This window comes from Sturnira hondurensis, unplaced genomic scaffold, assembly GCF_014824575.4.
Source record: "Sturnira hondurensis isolate 20B ecotype Veracruz unplaced genomic scaffold, ASM1482457v3 Scaffold0002840, whole genome shotgun sequence".
Lineage (NCBI taxonomy): Eukaryota > Metazoa > Chordata > Mammalia > Chiroptera > Phyllostomidae > Sturnira > Sturnira hondurensis.
This window is the reverse complement of record NW_028075471.1, coordinates 86,158-103,466: the sequence shown is the minus strand read 5'-3', so window position 1 is coordinate 103,466 and position 17,309 is coordinate 86,158. Positions and strand designations below refer to the sequence as shown.

The following is a 17,309-nucleotide window of genomic DNA, read 5'->3' as shown; positions in this document are numbered from 1 at the left end:
AAGTTCCATCCAGGAATTTCCCATTTTTTACCTCTTTCCCCCAAATTGATTCAAAGCCCTTTCACGTGAATCAGTATTTCGTGCAAGAGTCTGTGTTCTCCACAATGCAAAGCAGTTCTTATACGCCCTCAGATAGATCCCCATATACTGTTAGCTTTCAGTTACCAAGTGAGAGGTGTGTGTTATGGGAAGAGCCCCGTTTCCCTCTCCCGTTTGGAGAGGATGAAGAAAAGCCAGAAGCACCCTGCACGTGGCCTCAAGCCATGTCAGGGCAGACCCTGGTCCCCACCTCCTCGACTGCAGTTGTCCCTCAGTGGCAGTGGGGGGCGGGCTACCTTCTGCAGCAGTTTGGGGGATGAAATGCAACATGATGGTAAAGTGAGGAACGAAAGAAAGGGCGGTGTAAGATAGTTTTTGTTGGGCATCAGGGCAGCCTGTTTGTACTCCTTTGGTAATTTTTGATGCCGTAAAACTGTTTAGGATCCCCATGGCACAGAGGTCCTTCACATCAAGCAGCTTTCATAAACCATGGGTGAATTCCAGATCCTAAGACACTGGATTTTCCATCTCCCTGCCCCACCTTTTCTTTAGTGGTTAAGTTTTTTCTTTATTGAGGTCTGATTTATATAAAATAAGATTCTGTGCTCTTGACAGTACAGTTTGATGAATTTCGACCAATGTATAAACCCAGGTAACCACCATTCAGATTAACATATAGAACATTTCTGTTGCTCCATAAAGTTCTCTCAGGTCCCTTCCCAGCCAGCTCTCTGCCTTCACCTCCAAAGTAACCACTTTCTAACTTCTTTTTTTTTCTTAAGTATATTTTATGGATTATGCTGTTACAGTTTTCCCATTTTTTTCTCCCCTTCATTTCCCTCTGCCCTATATCCCCCCACCCTCCAGCATTCCCCCCTACCCTTAGTTCAAGTCCATGGGTTGTACATGTAAGTTCTTTGGCTTCTCCATCTCCCATACTATTCTTCACCTCCCTGTCTATTTTATACCTACCATTTGTTTCTTATTTCCTGTACCTTTACCTCCATTCACCCCCCTCCCCCTCCCTGCTAACCCTCCATGTGATCTCCATTTCTGTGATTCTGTTCCTGTTCCAGATGTTTGTTTCATTTTGGTTCACTTGTTGATAATTGGTTCCAGATGTTTGTTTTTTGTTTTTGGTTCACTTGTTGATAATTGTCATTTTAATATTCATCATTTTGATCTTCTTTTTCTTAGATAGGTGCTTTTAACATTTCATTCAGTAAGGACTCAGTGATGATGAACTCCTTTAACTTGACCTTATCTGGGAAGCACTTTATCTGACCTTCCATTCTAAATGAAAGCTTTCCTGAATAGAGTAATCTTGGATGTAGGTCCTTGCCTTTCATGACTTGGAATACTTCTGTCTAGCCCCTTCTTGCCTGTAAGGTCTCTTTTGAGAAATCAGCTGATAGTCTATGGGAACTCTTTTGTAGGTAACTGTCTTCTTTTCTCTTGCTGCTTTTAAGGTTATCTCCTCATCTTTAATCTTGAGTAATGTAATTATGATGTGTCTTGGTGTGTGCTTCCTTGGGTTCAATGTCTTTGGGACTCTCTGAGCTTCCCGAACTTCCTGGAAGTCTATTTCCTTTGCCAGACTGGGGAAATTCTCTTTCATTATGTTTTCAAATAAGTTTTCAATTTCTTGCTCTTCCTCTTCTCCTTGTGGCACCCCATGTGATTCAGATGTTGGAATATTTGAAGTTGTCCCAGAGGTTCCTAAGCCTCTCCTCACTTTTTTGAATGCTTATTTCTTCCTTCTGGTCCAAACCGTTGATTTGAGTCCCACTTTCCTTTCTGTCACTGTTGGTTCCCTATATGTTTTTCTTTACTTCACTTTGCATAGCCTTCACTTTTTCCTCTATTTTGCAACCATACTCAACCAATTCTCTGAGCATCCTGATTACCAGTGTTTTGAACTCTGCATCTGGTAGCTTGGCTATCTCTTCACTGCTTATTCATATTTTTCTGGAGCTTTGATCTTTTCTTGCATTTGGGCTATTTTTTCGGTCTTGGTGTGCCTGCTACATAGTAAGGGGTGGAGCCCTAGGTATTTGCCAGGGGAGGGCAACGCACATCGCTGTGTTGTGGCGCTGTCTGTGGGGGAGGGGTCCAAGAGAGAACAGTGCCACTTGCTCGGCCTTTTGCTGGCTTTCAGTCACTCTGCTACCCACAAGCAAATCGCCTTTTTGGTGCTGATTTCTGGGTGTGTGGGTTTGTGTATGTTCTAGGACCCTGTGGATCTCTCCAATGAACTCTCCTTTGAAGCTGGGAGTTTCTCCTCCTGCCGCTGGAGCCCCCCACAGGTCTTTACAGCCAGAGCTTTTGAGGCTTTATTTCCTCATGCTGGATCCCTGGATTGCCTGGTCTGTCTCACTCCCCAGTTGCTCTTTCTGCTTTATCTGCCCACACGTGTGGGACCGCCCAGTCTGCCAGCCACTCTCTCGCCCACCCGGTCCTCCAGCCACCACCTTGCCATGCGACCTCTCCACCCTGGCTGCTCGTCTCCGCCCCTCCTACCAGTCTGGTTGAATGTTTCTTCTTTAACTCCTTGGTTGTTGGACTTCCATTCAATCCAATTTTCTGGCTATCTTTTGTTTTTAAATTTGTTGTTGTTTTCTTTTGGTTGTGTGAGGAGGCACAGTGTATCTACCTCCATCTTGGCCCGAAGTCCCCTGTTCTGACTTCTGTCAGAACCATAGATGAGTGTTGTTTTAAGAAAGAATTATGTGTGAATGAAATATCACAACAGGGACATTTGTGCGTTTAGTTTCTTTTTAATTTTTAAATTTTTAATTATTTATGTGGTTGGCTTCTTTCCTTCCATATACAGTTTTTAAGATTCATCCATATTTTTACATGGTTCAGTAGTTTTGGGGTTTTTTTTCTCTTTGATGGCTGAATATTTCTTTGTATGGATGGCCCACAGATTGTTTATCCTTTTGTTGATGTCAATTTGGGCTATTCTATGTAAAATTGCTATGGACATTTATGTACAAGTGTTTTTGTGAACTCATTCTTTTATTTCTGCGTGCAGTACACCTGGGAGTGGAATTACTGGGTCACGGTTGGGTATATGTTTATTACATTTCTGATGTCTTGGCTGTCTCTTGATAATGGCTCTCTTAAACGAGGGAATCAGTCCATTCTGAAGGCTTCTGATCTTGTGTTAGCAGGTTTTTTTGAAGCTTGCCATTTATCTATAGAACTATATTACTTTGTTGTAGAGAGAAATAACTCTGTGGGCTCTGGTTCTCCCTGTAGATTTGTGGGTGTTCTATCTCCATAGCTTCCTGCTGAACTTGCACTTCTCAAGGTCTTTTCTTCAGGACTTTTTCAACTGAGGTTCTCTCAACATGCACGGCCACTTGTGTCCTTGAGCACTCCAACTAGCAGCCTCTTCGTGCTGATTTAAAAAGCTAGAAGATTTGCTTGCTGGCCAGATAAGCTTTTAGTTGTTAAGCAAGAGATGTGTATACTTATTCATACTTGTCCTTTTGTTTTTAGCTGTTTATTTCAGTCAGCGCCATGGAACGCTAGGAGTCCTTCCAGATAATTAAGACTATAGGCTTGAGCATGCATTTGCCCATTGATGATACCAGCAGGGCTCGTGACCCTGTTCTGATCACCCAGCCAAACCGAGGGTGGATGTGGGCCTCCCGTTTGTGCTGTGGTATCTCAGTGGGTTGTTTCCTTACAGGTCCTATTCTGCTGCGTTCCTATTGTCTCTATGTCCTCCTGCTTGCTGTCAATGGAGTAACTGAGTGCTTCACATTTGCTGCCATGAGTAAAGAACAGGTCGACAGGTAGGTAACCTTAAAGACACGTCTTTAATCATGGCCTTTATAGCCAAAGTGAAGTAACTCATCAGTCTTCTTTCTTTTCATTCTGGACATGCATTCATAGAAGGCTCTTTTAGAAGTAGCACCCAGCCCATGAGTACAGTACCTTCCCCGGGCTCTCCATTGCACATGCACCATTTGTGGAGGAAGAAATCAGGGCCCTGAATGGCTGTGTTACACCAGGTTTGCAGAGGCAGGCACAAGACACACTCCACTCCTCCACCTCCTTGCCCAGTGCTCCAGTGGGTTACCAAGGAGTATGTCCAAGAAGAGACCTACCCCTGAGAATCTGATTCATAGATCTTTGAGAATCTCAGGGATCTGTGACATTTCTCCTCAGAGAAAAGCTCAAGTATACATCCATGTTTTACAATAATTTTTTCCCATCCATTGACACCAGATCAGGACCTCTGCCCTGGAACTTTAAGCAGTGGTACTTAACCCTGGTTATGAGTCAGAATCCTTCACACAGCTTGTTAGGAGTGCAGATTCCTGTCCACCTACTTCCACCACTCTCTCTCCCACCACACCTACGGAATCACAGGCCCCTAACCACATGTGTGTGTTTTCAAAAGCTCCTCAGTGATTCTGACATGAACTGCTGATTAAGAACCTCACACACAGGATCATTCATTTCTTGTGTCCAAATGCCAAAACTAGCAAGGCAGTGTCTTAAGACAACACTACAGGATGAGGTTGAAGAGACAGATTGAAGTGATTGGGGGAAGAAGAGGGAGTAGAAGGAGTGGCGATAGGTAATAGGGTGCGTGGTCCTCATTATCCCTCTGCTCTCTGGGGCCTGGGTCCCTCGGGGTGTTCGTGCTGCCTCTGTACTGCCCTGGGTGCTGTGGAAAGTCCTCAGAGGCCCAGAGGTGGGGTGGGATGGGAAAGCGTAGTTCAAAGATTGGGGAACACTTCCTCTCGTTCACAGCAGCCTCTCCTCTTCCCATGTTGGCCTGCCTCACAGAGAAGCTTGGTGACTGTTCGCTACACTGTAGTTAGGACTAGAGTCCCGAAGAGCAGTCCCTGACCAGACTGTTCAGATTCCTGTAGGAACTTCTAGCCCCTTCCCAGACCAATGGGACTAGAATTGTAGGGGCTTGGGCCAAGGAATCTCTCATTACACATCTTCAGAAGATTTCTGATGATAGCTAGGGCCTAAGGAGCTGCTGGCCCAAACCAGCTTTCACAGTAAAAACTACACTGAGTGCTGTGATCCAATGTATATTTTTAGGTGGATATGACTGAAACTGTCTGCTTTCACAAAGTGGTAGGTATACCAAGTATGTGCAGGCCACACTGGCGGTTCTTAATCCGCCAGTTGTTTCATTTTTAACCTGCCGTATCATAACCCACTGAGTTGATTTTCCAGCCTGCTTCAAGGTCCCAACACAGTTTTCAAATAGTGGTCTAACCGTGATGTTCGCTTCAGATAGTTAAATTTATATCCATTAAATGGCTCTGAATCCATCCTTCCCCTCTTTTTTCATGGATAGAAAAGTCTATTTAAGTTTAATTTTGAAAACACTCTATTTCTATTTGAAAGGTGCTTCTAATATGAAATAATTTTTAAAGATTTTATTTATTTACTTTTAGAGAGAAGGGAGGGGAGGGAGAAAGAGGGAGAGAAACATCAATGTGCAAGAAATATATCTATCGGTTGCCTCTCCCACATGCCGACTTGGGACCTGGCCTGCAACCCAGGCATGTGCCCTGACTGGGAACCGAACCAGTGACCTTTCAGTTCGCAGGCTGGTGCTCAGTCCACTGAGCCACACCAGCCAGGGCTGAAATAATTTTTAAATATAATTTAAAACATACTAAAAGAGGCACTGAGGCATCGTGGAAAGAGCCCTGGACAAGGAATCTATCTCTTTGAAGGGAATTTTGCTACAGTAGTTTTAGCATTAGTGTTAAGGGGAAGAATCAACATTATTCCTGCTTAAAATGTTAAACAAAAGTCTCCTACAACCAAATCATGAGGGAATATGGTCAGTGGCTGGTTGCTGTTTTTCCTCTTATGATTCATTGAACCAATGAAACAACTCTTAAGTTAGTTGTAATGGGATTTTAACAGTATATAAATATCTGGAAAATTATTTTTATGCTATTAGTAGTAAACAGAGAAAAGAGAGCAGAGTGCCTCCTAATGCAGTTCTCATCTGAAGTGGCTCACTTTCCTTAACAGTAAAATGTGGCCTTAGACGTAGTCTTCAGATTTGTATTAAACACAGTAGGCCCTGGCCCTGGTCTGAACACACGGAGCACCTGGGCTCATCGCAGACCCCTGGCATTTTTTTCATCTCTGGGAACTTAAACAGACACAGAGCTCTAGTAAGGATTTTTGTAGTACAATAGAATTGGGTGGCTTAATTACATGTTATGAGTGGTTTATGACCTTTCGGATTCTGAATTGAAGAAAATATTGATAAAATTATGGGCTTTTAAAGATTTATTTATTTTTAGAGAGAGTGGAAGAAAAAAGAGAGAGGGAGAGAAACATCAATTGGTTGCCTCTTGCAGACCCCCAACTGGGAACCTGGCCCACAATCTAGGCATGTGCCCTGACCAGGAATCCAACCAGTGACCTTTCAGTTTGCAAGCTGGCACTCTATCTACTGAGCCACACCAGCTGGGGCTAAAACATGGGCTTTTACCTAGCCAACTTCAGATTGAGCAGTGTTTTTATAAATAAAAACAAGGCATTTTGTTGGATGTTAAATATTAGAACATCCTTTGAATTGCACATTGCTTTTTTGTTAATAACCTCATAATACATAGAATATGATTTATGAATTTTTCATTATACCCTATTGAAGAATTTTTGTTCTGTTTGTTAAGGATATCTCATTTTCTTCTGTTCATTTGACAAATGCTTTTTGAGCATCTACTCTCTAACAAATACTGTTTTAAGCTCCAGGAATACAGCAATGAACAAGACGGATGAGATCCCTGTTCTCCTGGAGCAGACAGTGGGAGAGGCAGATAGCGAATAAGTAAAAAATAAGAAAAGATTGTGCTGTGTGGAGAACTGAAACAGGGTTATATAGTGAGAGTGGGGCCCTTTCTAGATTGGGAGGCCCATGCAAGGAGGTGGCATTTAAGCTGAGGCCTGGATAAACAAGAAGAGTCTGCCATGCAAAGAGGCACAGAGCTGTCCAGGCAGAGGGGACAGTGATGCAAAGGCCCAAGACTGACAGCTCCTTTGTCTGATTTGCTGGCCCCGAGTGCTCAGCACTGAGTAGGGCTTGACAGCTGTTGAATGGAGGATGTGTGCAGTCTCCTCACTGTGGCACATAGACCGATGCCGTCTTGTTCACAGCTGCAGAGGCTGCACTGCACGCCAGCTGCACTGTATGGCTGCACCTTGATTTACTCAACCAGCGCCCACTGGGGGCTGCTTTGGTTGCTGCTGCAGTCAACATCCTTGACCTTCTGTCTTTTGATAAGTATGATTTTAAGCTCACTGTCTTAGGGCCATGGAAAACTAAGCATTCATAAATAATTTACTGTTTATAAGTGAGAATAGTCATTATTGTTATTAATTTGGCATTGTTTTTAAAAAGTGATATTTTAATTGCATCTTTGAAATCTTCATTTTTGTCCTGGATTATACCTTTAAGACTATATATTAGTTCTAGAAAGTTCAACAGGTGCAGAGTCCTATTCTGGTGAAAAACAGTGGACCCCATCATTATCGGCTCCTTCCACACCAAAGCAGGTGCACTGTTGAGTCCATTCTGCTTAAGTTAGTGTTGGGTTCATTCATTGTGGCCATTTGACTTGCAGTTGGGTGAGGATGACTCTGAAAGTTTATGAACCTATGGCTTGAACTCTAAGGATTGGTGGTATCATAGACCTTTCTGATATAGTTTTTTGGAGAAAAAAACAACAAGATTACCCATTTCTGCTTCTTTTTGTAAAAGAGTTCAGAGTACTAGTCTATGATGGGTCCCACCTCAGTGACTTGTTATGAAGTCAGCCACTCTGATCACTGACTAGTAATGGCGAAACTTCCCCTGTGAAGGTATGGGCTTATGTACTTTCATTACTCATTAAAAGAGACTCTCTCTCAACAAAGAAACAGACAGATTCCTTTCTGGATGAAAGCACACACCTTTCCTTTGGAGTACAGTTGTGTGTGTGTATGTGTGTATGTCAGGAAGTATTCTTACCACCCATTCTGATAAAGTGTATCTTATAGCACCTTGGGCTTAGTCAGCCTGAGGACCACTACCTGAGTGTCCAGTTGACACAGTGGCTGTCTTGCCACCCCTCATGTGCAAAACCTGACTGGTGGCCTCCGAGGTTTCCTAACCAGCAGACACAGCTTGAGGGCACCTAAGGGGTTTGGGTCCCTCAACTGTACATTTAGAATGCTTGCTGTGCACTATGTGGAAACCAGATGCTGTACCACAAGCTTTTTGGAGGATTGTGGTGGCTCTTTTACCTTTGCTGAGACTCGGTTTCCCTTGCTGAGAACTGAAGATAACTAAGTGACACGCTGCTTTGAAATAAGAGAAGTAAAAGGAGCATGCAATCCACCTAGTCATACACTCCAAAGAGCTCTAGAGATGCAGAGAGAAAAGGAAGGATGTGTAAGAGTCTGGGGACCCTTGAATATAATCCAGGCCTCACTCCCGTTTACATTTCTTTTTGGAGGCTGGTTATTTGCTTTGAGTGATGTCCACTGGCCAAGGTTACAGAGCTTCTGCATTTCCCAAAGGAAACGGTGTGCAGTGCTAAGGTTTAGGGGGCAGGGGGCAGGTCAGAGTGTTGGCTCACTCCCTAGGCAGATTACCTGGTTTCTGTGTGCCTGGTTTCCTTGTCTGCAAAATGAACCTAAACTCCAAGGGGCAAGGGCTATGTGTGTTCATTCACGGCACCCCCCACAGTGCCCACCAGAGTTAGCATTTGTATACAATTGTTACCTGTGTCATATTCTTATGCCTCACATTCAAGACTTGGGCTGAATAGGATTTTTATGTTTTCTGATTGCAAAGTGCCACGTAAATTAACCATACCTTGAATTGCTCATTTTCTTACTCTTCCATTCAGGGGTGAGGAGGACAGTGAGATTTCCTTATTACCTATATAGTATTTAATGTTATGAAAACCAGCTGGATTATGGGACCTGAGGTGCTTTCTATGATTTTGTGATCGTGGCCACTTTTTTTGCAGGAGTTCTGTCTTAGGACAAGTTGCCCACTGCCCTGCTTTGCTTGTTTTCCTCTCCCCAGGTACAATTTCACAATGTTGGCCCTGTCATTTTCATTCCTGGTGTTATCCTATCTCCTGACCCACTGGTGTGGCAGCGTGGGCTTCATCTTGGCCAACTGCTTTAACATGGGCATTCGGATCACACAGAGCCTTTGCTTCATCCACCGCTACTACCGTGAGAGCCCCTACAGGCCTCTGGCTGGCCTGCAGCTGTCGCCGGTCCTCCTGGGAGCATTTGCCCTCAGTGGTGGGATTACTGGTGTTTCAGAGGTGAGAATCCCTGCAGACTTCACACTACGTGCTTTGATAACCTGTCCACTGTTCCTCACTCTGGGCTTCCCCTTCCCGCTCTTCCTGAAGCAGCTGGACAGGTATCTGGCACCTCTTATCCCTTCCCCTGAGCCTTGAGGACATCATCTTGTGATAGCTGTTACCAAACCATGTCACCCTTGGGGACAGATTAGACCCTCAGTACATAGTTGTCATACTTTTGTCTGACTCAAAGGTGCCTTCGCTTTCCCTGGCTTGTCCCAGAGGGAGGAGGTGCAGAAGGCGGGACCAGGGCAGTGACGGTGGTTTCTTTCTGCAGGTGTTCCTCTGCTGTGAGCAAGGCTGGCTGGCCAGGCTGGCGCACATGGCTGTGGGGGCCTTCTGTTTGGGAGCAACTCTTGGGACAGTGTTCCTCACCGAGACCAAGCTAATCCACTTTCTTAGGACTCAGTTGGGTGTGTCCAGACTTACGGGCAAAATGACGTGACCTGAGGGGTTCACTGATGCCTGTGCACCTGGACTAGCTGTGGGCAGAACATGTTTCCTGGGCAGAAGAGCCCTGCAGAGGAGTGAGGCCAACCCCGTAAGGCGGGACGCTGGAGAGAACCATGGGCCAAACATTTGCAGTCCATTTCCACCTGTGTGAGGAAGGGGAAGTTCCATTTTTAGGGGGGGGGGCAAAAGCTCTTTTAAAATAGATACAGTTATTTTTTTCATTGTTGTGTTCTAATCAGTATTTTCCCTTTTGATTAATATAGTATTTCCTTTGGGTGTGATTGACCTTAGGAGCTATGTACTCCAACAAACTGTACCTCGGATGTTAATAGTTAATCATCTGGTGCGAAAAGGAAGAGATGCAGCCATCTTCCCCTTCAGAGGAGTATTTGACCAAGACTATGAAAGGGGGAGGGAAAGCTGATGTTAGGCACCAAACAAGAATGAAGGTGACCCTGGAGTTGTGGCTTTTCCCATGGCAGCCCCGTGGTCTGGGTTTTTAGAGAAAGAAAAATGTTACTCAACGGAAACCCAAGAAATGAAAACACGAAGTCCTTCAGATCACATTTCCCCAAGTTAATGAGGTGGAGTCGCATGTCATCTTCACCGCTGTGTCCCCTGGGCTGGCGCGTGCCTTCCCAGAGCAGGTGCAGGCTGGCTCAAGACCCCTGGCCTGCCCACCTGAACAAGGGAGTTTGGAAGGAAACTGATCCGTGTGAGCTACCTTGTCCGCTGATGGAAATGTTACTTTGCAGTGGGAAGTGGGCCATGTCCACTTCCAACTAAAGTTGAATAGATGCATCTAAAGTTGCCAACTAAAGCAACTAAATAGATGCATCTATTCAATAAATGCCAACTAAAGTTGAATAGATGCATCTTTTTTTCCTCAGAATAAAACAGAGTAAATTCCGGTATGTGGCAAGTATCACAAGGCCCTCCCACTGACCCATTACTTCCAGCACTGGTCAGTACACCTGATTTCCAGACCCAGGACAAGAGTGGCAGGCTGTGGGTCTGGTCCTCCAGGACACAATGGGAGTCCAGGCTTAGAGCTCACCTCTCTGCACCCTGTACCAAACAGGTGAGATCGCCAAGCTTTGTTCTGAGCCAGCAAAGCATTTTTCATTCATTAATGTAGTAATGTTTTTTGCGTGTGATTGACCTTTGGAGCTACATGCACAAACTGTATCCTGCATGGTGATAGTAATCACCCAGCCCTGACATCCCCATGTGTCCTATGTTTACACTCAGAGAGCAGGCTGTTCAGCTGGGCCAGTTCACTTGGACCAGACAGTGCTTTGCCAAAATGCATGCACTTAGATCCACTGCCCTGAGCCAGAGCCAAGGGGCCAAGGATCAAGACCCAGCAGCACACCGAGACTAGGGCCCAGTCGCCTGCACACCGTTTACCTATTCAAAGGGAGAATGCTTTGACTAACTGCGGGGGAAGTAGCTAAATGCAGGCTGTTGCTGAGAATCAGAGACCCTCTAAAAGCATGGCCTTGATCATACCTTTGTAAGGCAGAGTCAGGCTAGCTCAGAAGAGCTGGTTGTGCCAAGGGGTAGGATAGGTGGCACACAGAGAAGGCGGCCCTCCCTCCTGTGTACTTTTTTTGGTCTCTTGAGTGTGTAGAGATGAGTCTTTAGCCTTTGGAAGCTCCTTCTGTGCTGCCACTGGGCCCCCAATGCCATCCTGTAGGACCTAGTCACTCACCTCGTGCTCACTTGACTTCAGACCTAAAGTATGGTCCCTGAATTACCCGCCTCAGGATCCCCTGGACTGCAGTATAAAGGAAGGTTCCCAGGACCCACTCCGGACCTTTGGAATCTGCGTCTCTCAGGGCAGGGTTCTGCGATCAGCTTTTTTGGCAAACCGAGGTTGGCACACCCATGTCCTCATCAGCCGTGTACCCATCCACAGTGTCTGTCCTGTGCCCCAGGAAGAGAGCTGCGTTGCCTGGGCAGCATCGCAGACTTGCTGGTCAGCTGCAGAACCAGCAAGGTTTCTGCTCTGCCCTCTAGTGGGGCAGCGCATGCTTGTGCTCTCATTACTTGTCCCCCTGCAGTCTGCCTTCACCCAGAAAGGATTTTTGGAGGGAATCACATTTTGGCCTGTGAGCGCCACTTAAAATATAGTGAGGTTACTTCTCCATGGAAACAAATCGCTAAAGCACATCCTTTTATAATATGAAGAAGTCTTTGGTGGTAAAAATAACGGTACTTTTTTCTGTGCTGCTTCAGCCGCACAGACCTGCCTGGCAGACCCCTCTGGAAGGGGATGCTGTGCTGCGGAGCAGCTGCGTCTGCCCCACTCCCTGCCGCTTCCCGGCCTCACTCTACCAGAATACTCTCTCCTGCCTTTTTTCTTGCCTCATGTAGTCATGTTGCCAAATACATGCCAGTATCCTGATTTTAAAATCAGTAAATTATTTTCTTATATCTTCAGTTCTTTCATACCCCACCTATTTCCAAAAAGGAAAACATTTTTTCTTAAATTTCTAAAGGAAGGTAGGCGAGTAGCTCTGAGTATGTGAGCCATTTCCATTTCTCGCCAGAGCACTTGTCCGCACTGACTGCTGGGACTGGACAGTGGTTCCCAACAGAGGGCGGTGGTGTCCCCGCCTCTTCGTCAGAGCCTCATGTCTGGGACCGAAAGGCCTGGCAGTTTGTTCACTGCTCCCCGCTTCCCTCGGGAAGCAGAGTTCCCCGTTGTTTGTTGCCCTTTTCTCTCCTGTCTTCTCTGTCTGCCGGCCCTTGTCTTGGTCATGCTTTTATTTTTTTTTAAATTTTATTTATTTATCTTTAGAGGGGAAAGGAAGGAGAGAGAGAGAGAGAAATATCGATGTATGGTTGCCTCTCATGCACCCCCTGGTGGGAACTGGCCTGCAACCCAGGTATGTGCCCTGACTGGGAATCAAACCGCCATCGTGTGGTTCACAGGCCCGCGCTCAATCCACTGAGCTACACCAGCCAGGGCCTGGTCATGCTTTTAAATGAAGCAGCCATTCTTTGGTGGCTCAGGACTGACCCTGCCTCACAGAAGCATGGCCATGTGTGTGATCGTAGGCAGTGTGATTGTTAGGGAACCCAGGGTATCCCCAGCCAGTATGTCTTTCTTAATCAGTGTTAGAATTTTCTTTCCTGAGATCAAAGGCTGTTATTCCATAATTAGAGAGGAGACTAGAAATTCCATTCCCCCAGAGAAGGACTCAGTGATTCTTTCACACCGAGATGTAAAATAACCCCTTCAGGGACTCTTTACTAAGCAGCTTTGGATGTTGAGGGAAGAGGAGCTGAGAGCATCCAGGACCTGAAGGAGAAGGGGCTCAGGTAAGATGCTGCGCAGGCCCCAGAAGGTAGGAGCTCGGGGTGCTGCTGTGAGGCCTCTGGGATGCATAGAATTCAGCTACAGGGGGGAAACCGGGGAGGACATGATCCCTGGCATAGTCTCTGATGAGCCACGACTGGAAGTGGGGCAGGCCCCGGTGGGGACAAGAGAAGGGAAAGAAGCTGGGTAACCCTTTCCCACACTACACACCCCTGCTCCTAGGGGAGGCCAGGCCGGAGGCAGAGGGGTGAGCCTTTGGCACTGATGGCAGAGTGAGAAGAACTCTCACCGGGAGCTCAGTGGAGAGAACACTTGGGAGCTGACCCAGGGGCTCAGGGCGCTACCTGCTCGAGATTCTCAGCGGCTCTGGGAGGGTTGTGGAGGCTGGAAGCCTGTGGAGCCGGTCAGAAAAGACCAGATGTATAAAGAAGATAAACTGAGGCATAATTGCCAGGCTTCCCCTAGAAATGTCTTGAAGACAGTAAACACAGAGAACTGGAAAGAACAACCAAATAAGAATTCCTCTCTGAAACATCACCTTATTTGCTTATTATTCCATGAGTCTCCGGAAGGAACTGGGACTTCTGAGCCAATCAGACACAGATGAAAAATGATTTGTTTTACTATTACTGTACCTGGGAGAATTAGTCCTTAGTGCTGTAAATATTTCATTTGCTAATTAACTTTTAAGAGTAGCAGAAAATATGTTTTATTTGAAGAACTTGGAAAGGAAGACTCATTGATTTGAATCATTTTGAATCATTGATTTTGAATCATCTGACCCCAATTACTGTAATCTGTCTCATTATTTCGTGTCATTCATTTTTTTACCAGAACTGCTAGGTATATCAAACTAAAATGGAAAAATGGGCTTCTTAGTGTAGTTCAGCCTCCTTTAGGGACCCAGTGAAGGAAGTCTTATAAAACTTCTTTGTTATCCTCCAGAAGAGTTAGCAGAAGTTGCTGGGTGCCCCATCCCAAAGTGCAGTCGATTCTTCACCTGTAATCTCTCCATCCTTCCTGGGCAGTGTGGCTTAAATCGGAAGTGGTGGAGGTGAGATGGAGGGGTTAGGTCTTTCCCTTCATACAACAGGTCCTCAGCGGAGTAAGTGCACCCAGAGCTCCCTCCCAGCCTCCGCAGGCGCCTGCACCTCACTCCTGGAGCCCTGGCTGTGTCGGGCCTATTACAGTACACCGTGTCACACATCCACAGAGTGGGTATTTAAATGCACAAGGGTTGTGGTTGGCTCATTGGCACAATGTTATGTTCTGCAGACATTTAAACATCAGTTTTGAAGCTTTGTGTGCATTTTGCAGCCAGTAAATTTTATTTCCGTCTTAGTCACTTCTGTGGGTTCCTGAAGAGTTGATGGGCTCTGGTTGTTGCACCTGTGAGGCTGAGTGAGCAAAGGGCCCCGGGAGCTTGGAAAAGCGGGTGGGGCAGCGAGAAGGAGAGTTCTCGGAACCCAGTGCTGCTCTCAGTGTAGAGGCCCAGCTTTTTCTGTTGATGAGACATTCTTTCCTCACCACCTTTTATATTCAGCCCCCAGTCTCTCCTCTCAGCTTTAAGCTCTGTTCTGAGTGAGAGGCCCCTGAAGGAGAACTGGCCCTGGTCATCTTTGTAGAGCAGCAACTGTGAGTCCTGGACCATAAGTGAGCTGGGGGATGGTCTGCCTGTGGGTTGGGCGAGCCTGCCGGTTCAGCCAGCTCTTTCTGGGTAGGGTCTGGGCAGGGTGCCAGGTGCATCCAGGATGGACTCTTCGGCCGTAGCTGAGCTGCAGGAGGGCCTGTAAGATATCCACTGACTTGTGAAAGAATCTTCGAGACCACCATTTATATGTGTCCTTTCCTCTCTTCCTCCAATAAATGTGTCCCAAAGTCATGGCCCTGTTGAGGCTGCTGCCACAGTGTTGCCCTGGCCTGACACATTCATTCGGCAGAAACCACCTCAGTTCACAGTGCTCGTGGAAAGGGACCCCCAAAATGGAAAGTCTTGGTCCTTTAGTCTCATCTGCACCACCCTGTCACAAGTTGAGTTGTTGGAACGGGGCTGTGATGGCGTTTGTCCAGTCAGTGAGCAGTGACTAATTAAGACACGACTGCATTAGTCACGTTGGAGGTGACAACTGAACAGCATGTTTCTGGTTCGTGTCTGGGAGATCCTGACACAGTTTTCAATTATGTGGAACTAATGGCGTGTGGCTCCCATGCAGCCGCGTCGAGTGAGAGAGAAGGGGGACTTCGGAAACAAGGACAGATTCATTGTGGGCAGCCTTGATTTTGTTCTCAGCTCTCCTACTCTCCACTCTGCTGAATCGCCAGAGCCGATGGCATAAGGGGGTCCCAGAGGCCCCCTTCAGCAGGCCTTCCCGTTTGCACCACTGCCCAGGAGAACAATGAGAAGTCCGAGAGGGAGCTGGGCGACAGAAGGGCCTCAGTCCCTCCAGTGGGTGCGTGTTGGAAACCCCAGTGCTGATTAAGCCCAGCCTCGGAGCGCAGTCCCATCGGGCCTGCAGGGGAACCAGAGAGACCAGGAGAGTCAAAACGGGGTAGCCGTGAGGAGAACCACATTTTCCTCCACAGGTAATCCCAACCAAGCCAGGAAATGTTGCTTGAACAGCTTTCCCTCCTGTTCCCCCTCGGACAGTAACACATGTGGCTTGTGAGATCCCTAAGTGGCATCTCTCCAGTGACAAGACAGTGTTCTTGCAGGTGTGCAGATGTCGGACTGTGGGGGGCAGTGGAAGGGACAGAGGTACTTGCACTTTTTCTTTTGTAACCGTGAGTGAGATCATGTGGAGCCCAGGCTCCCGAGTGGGGCAGATGGCATGACGCCCAGGCACAGTGGCAACTTGTGCTCCCTCTCTCGGCGTGCCTGCCGCAAACCTGTGAACACAGCCGAGAGCCAGGCCCTGGGTGGAAGGACCCCAGAGGTGTCCTGCTTGTGGGGTTCCTTTCATCTTCGCTGTAACTGGGAAATCCACCCACATCCCTGTCTGCCTTCTGAAGCACATGAGCGGGGCTTCTTTTTCTGAATGGCCCGTGGTGCTGTGCACATGCCGTTGGTTGTAGCCCAGCCTGGCTGCCCCTCTCTGGCTTGCTGGGTGAGCTGGAGCAAGTCTGCTGCACTGCACCAATGGTGGAGCACTGAGCACCTGCCGGGTACTGTGTGATGGCACACTCGGCACATGTTAGTTGATACGTCTTCACAGCAGCCCCTTCTATTGTCTACCTGTTACAGGTGAGGAAACTGAGGCACGGAGAAATGGTTTGATTTGTCCTAGGCCACCCAGCTAGGAAGAAAGTGGCCTGATAAGTGGCCCCTAGGTCGGCCTGATTCCTGACCCCCACACCCTACTCTGGGCCCCTTCCTCCCAGATTCAAAGGGGGGCTGGACCCAGTCGGTGGTCTTCACACTGAGGCAGAGGCCGAGGCCCCGCCCCCACTCCAACTGCAGCTGCGTGGTTTTCACGTTTTGAAATTCGGTGGTTAGTTGAAGAGTTTGCTTGAAAGAAGGGTTCTTTTCATTAATAAAAATAAGTTTGAAATGACAGGATTTGACTTTTAAACCCCTCCCCGCACCTCCCATAACTCATTTTCTCTGACAGTTCCTCCTCTGCCTCAATCTTCATCCCTTCTTAAAGAATGTCAGATAATTGTTCTAAACAGTCATTACCATTAGTAAGAATATATATTTGGGAGAAATAAATCTGGCTAGGAAACTATGTTGCATCACAAAACATTCTCTGTACTACACAGCGCCCGTCTGTTGGTGTCCTTGACCCCAGGTGACACCACCAAGGAGCCGGGGAACAGCTGACTGGGGGCCTTAGACTGCTTCCTCACTTTGTAACCAGGGCCAGAGATCTCTCCAGCCTGCCTCTCGCGGTCCAGGGTTGATGCGGGGAGTGCAGGGATAGGACAGGCAACTGGGCTCTGAATACCTCGGAATACGCAACCCAAAGCAACACTCCCTAAACATCCTGTTGCCTCCCGGCCCGACCTCTCTTGCTTCCCACCCTTCCTTCAGTCTTCCCCTCACACTCTCCACCCCACCTCCACCGCCAGCCCAGGCTCCCCGCTATTGACTCAACTCAAAGACCTGCTTATGGCTG

At 47.1% G+C, this 17,309-nt stretch overlaps 1 protein-coding gene across 2 annotated transcripts in view; it reads left to right on the top strand.

The window, feature by feature from the left end:
* Nucleotides 1-10,218, top strand: part of RFT1 (RFT1 glycolipid translocator homolog) — a 37,052-nt gene extending 26,834 nt beyond the window's left edge. For both annotated transcript variants that reach the window (XM_037040671.1, XM_037040670.1), the window contains 3 exons: nucleotides 3,740-3,845; nucleotides 9,122-9,371; nucleotides 9,691-10,218. In XM_037040671.1, coding sequence (XP_036896566.1) covers nucleotides 3,740-3,845; nucleotides 9,122-9,371; nucleotides 9,691-9,858 — 524 coding nt within the window. In that variant the 3' untranslated portion in view covers nucleotides 9,859-10,218. The remainder of the gene's footprint in view (nucleotides 1-3,739; nucleotides 3,846-9,121; nucleotides 9,372-9,690) is intronic.
* Nucleotides 10,219-17,309: the final 7,091 nt, after the last annotated feature.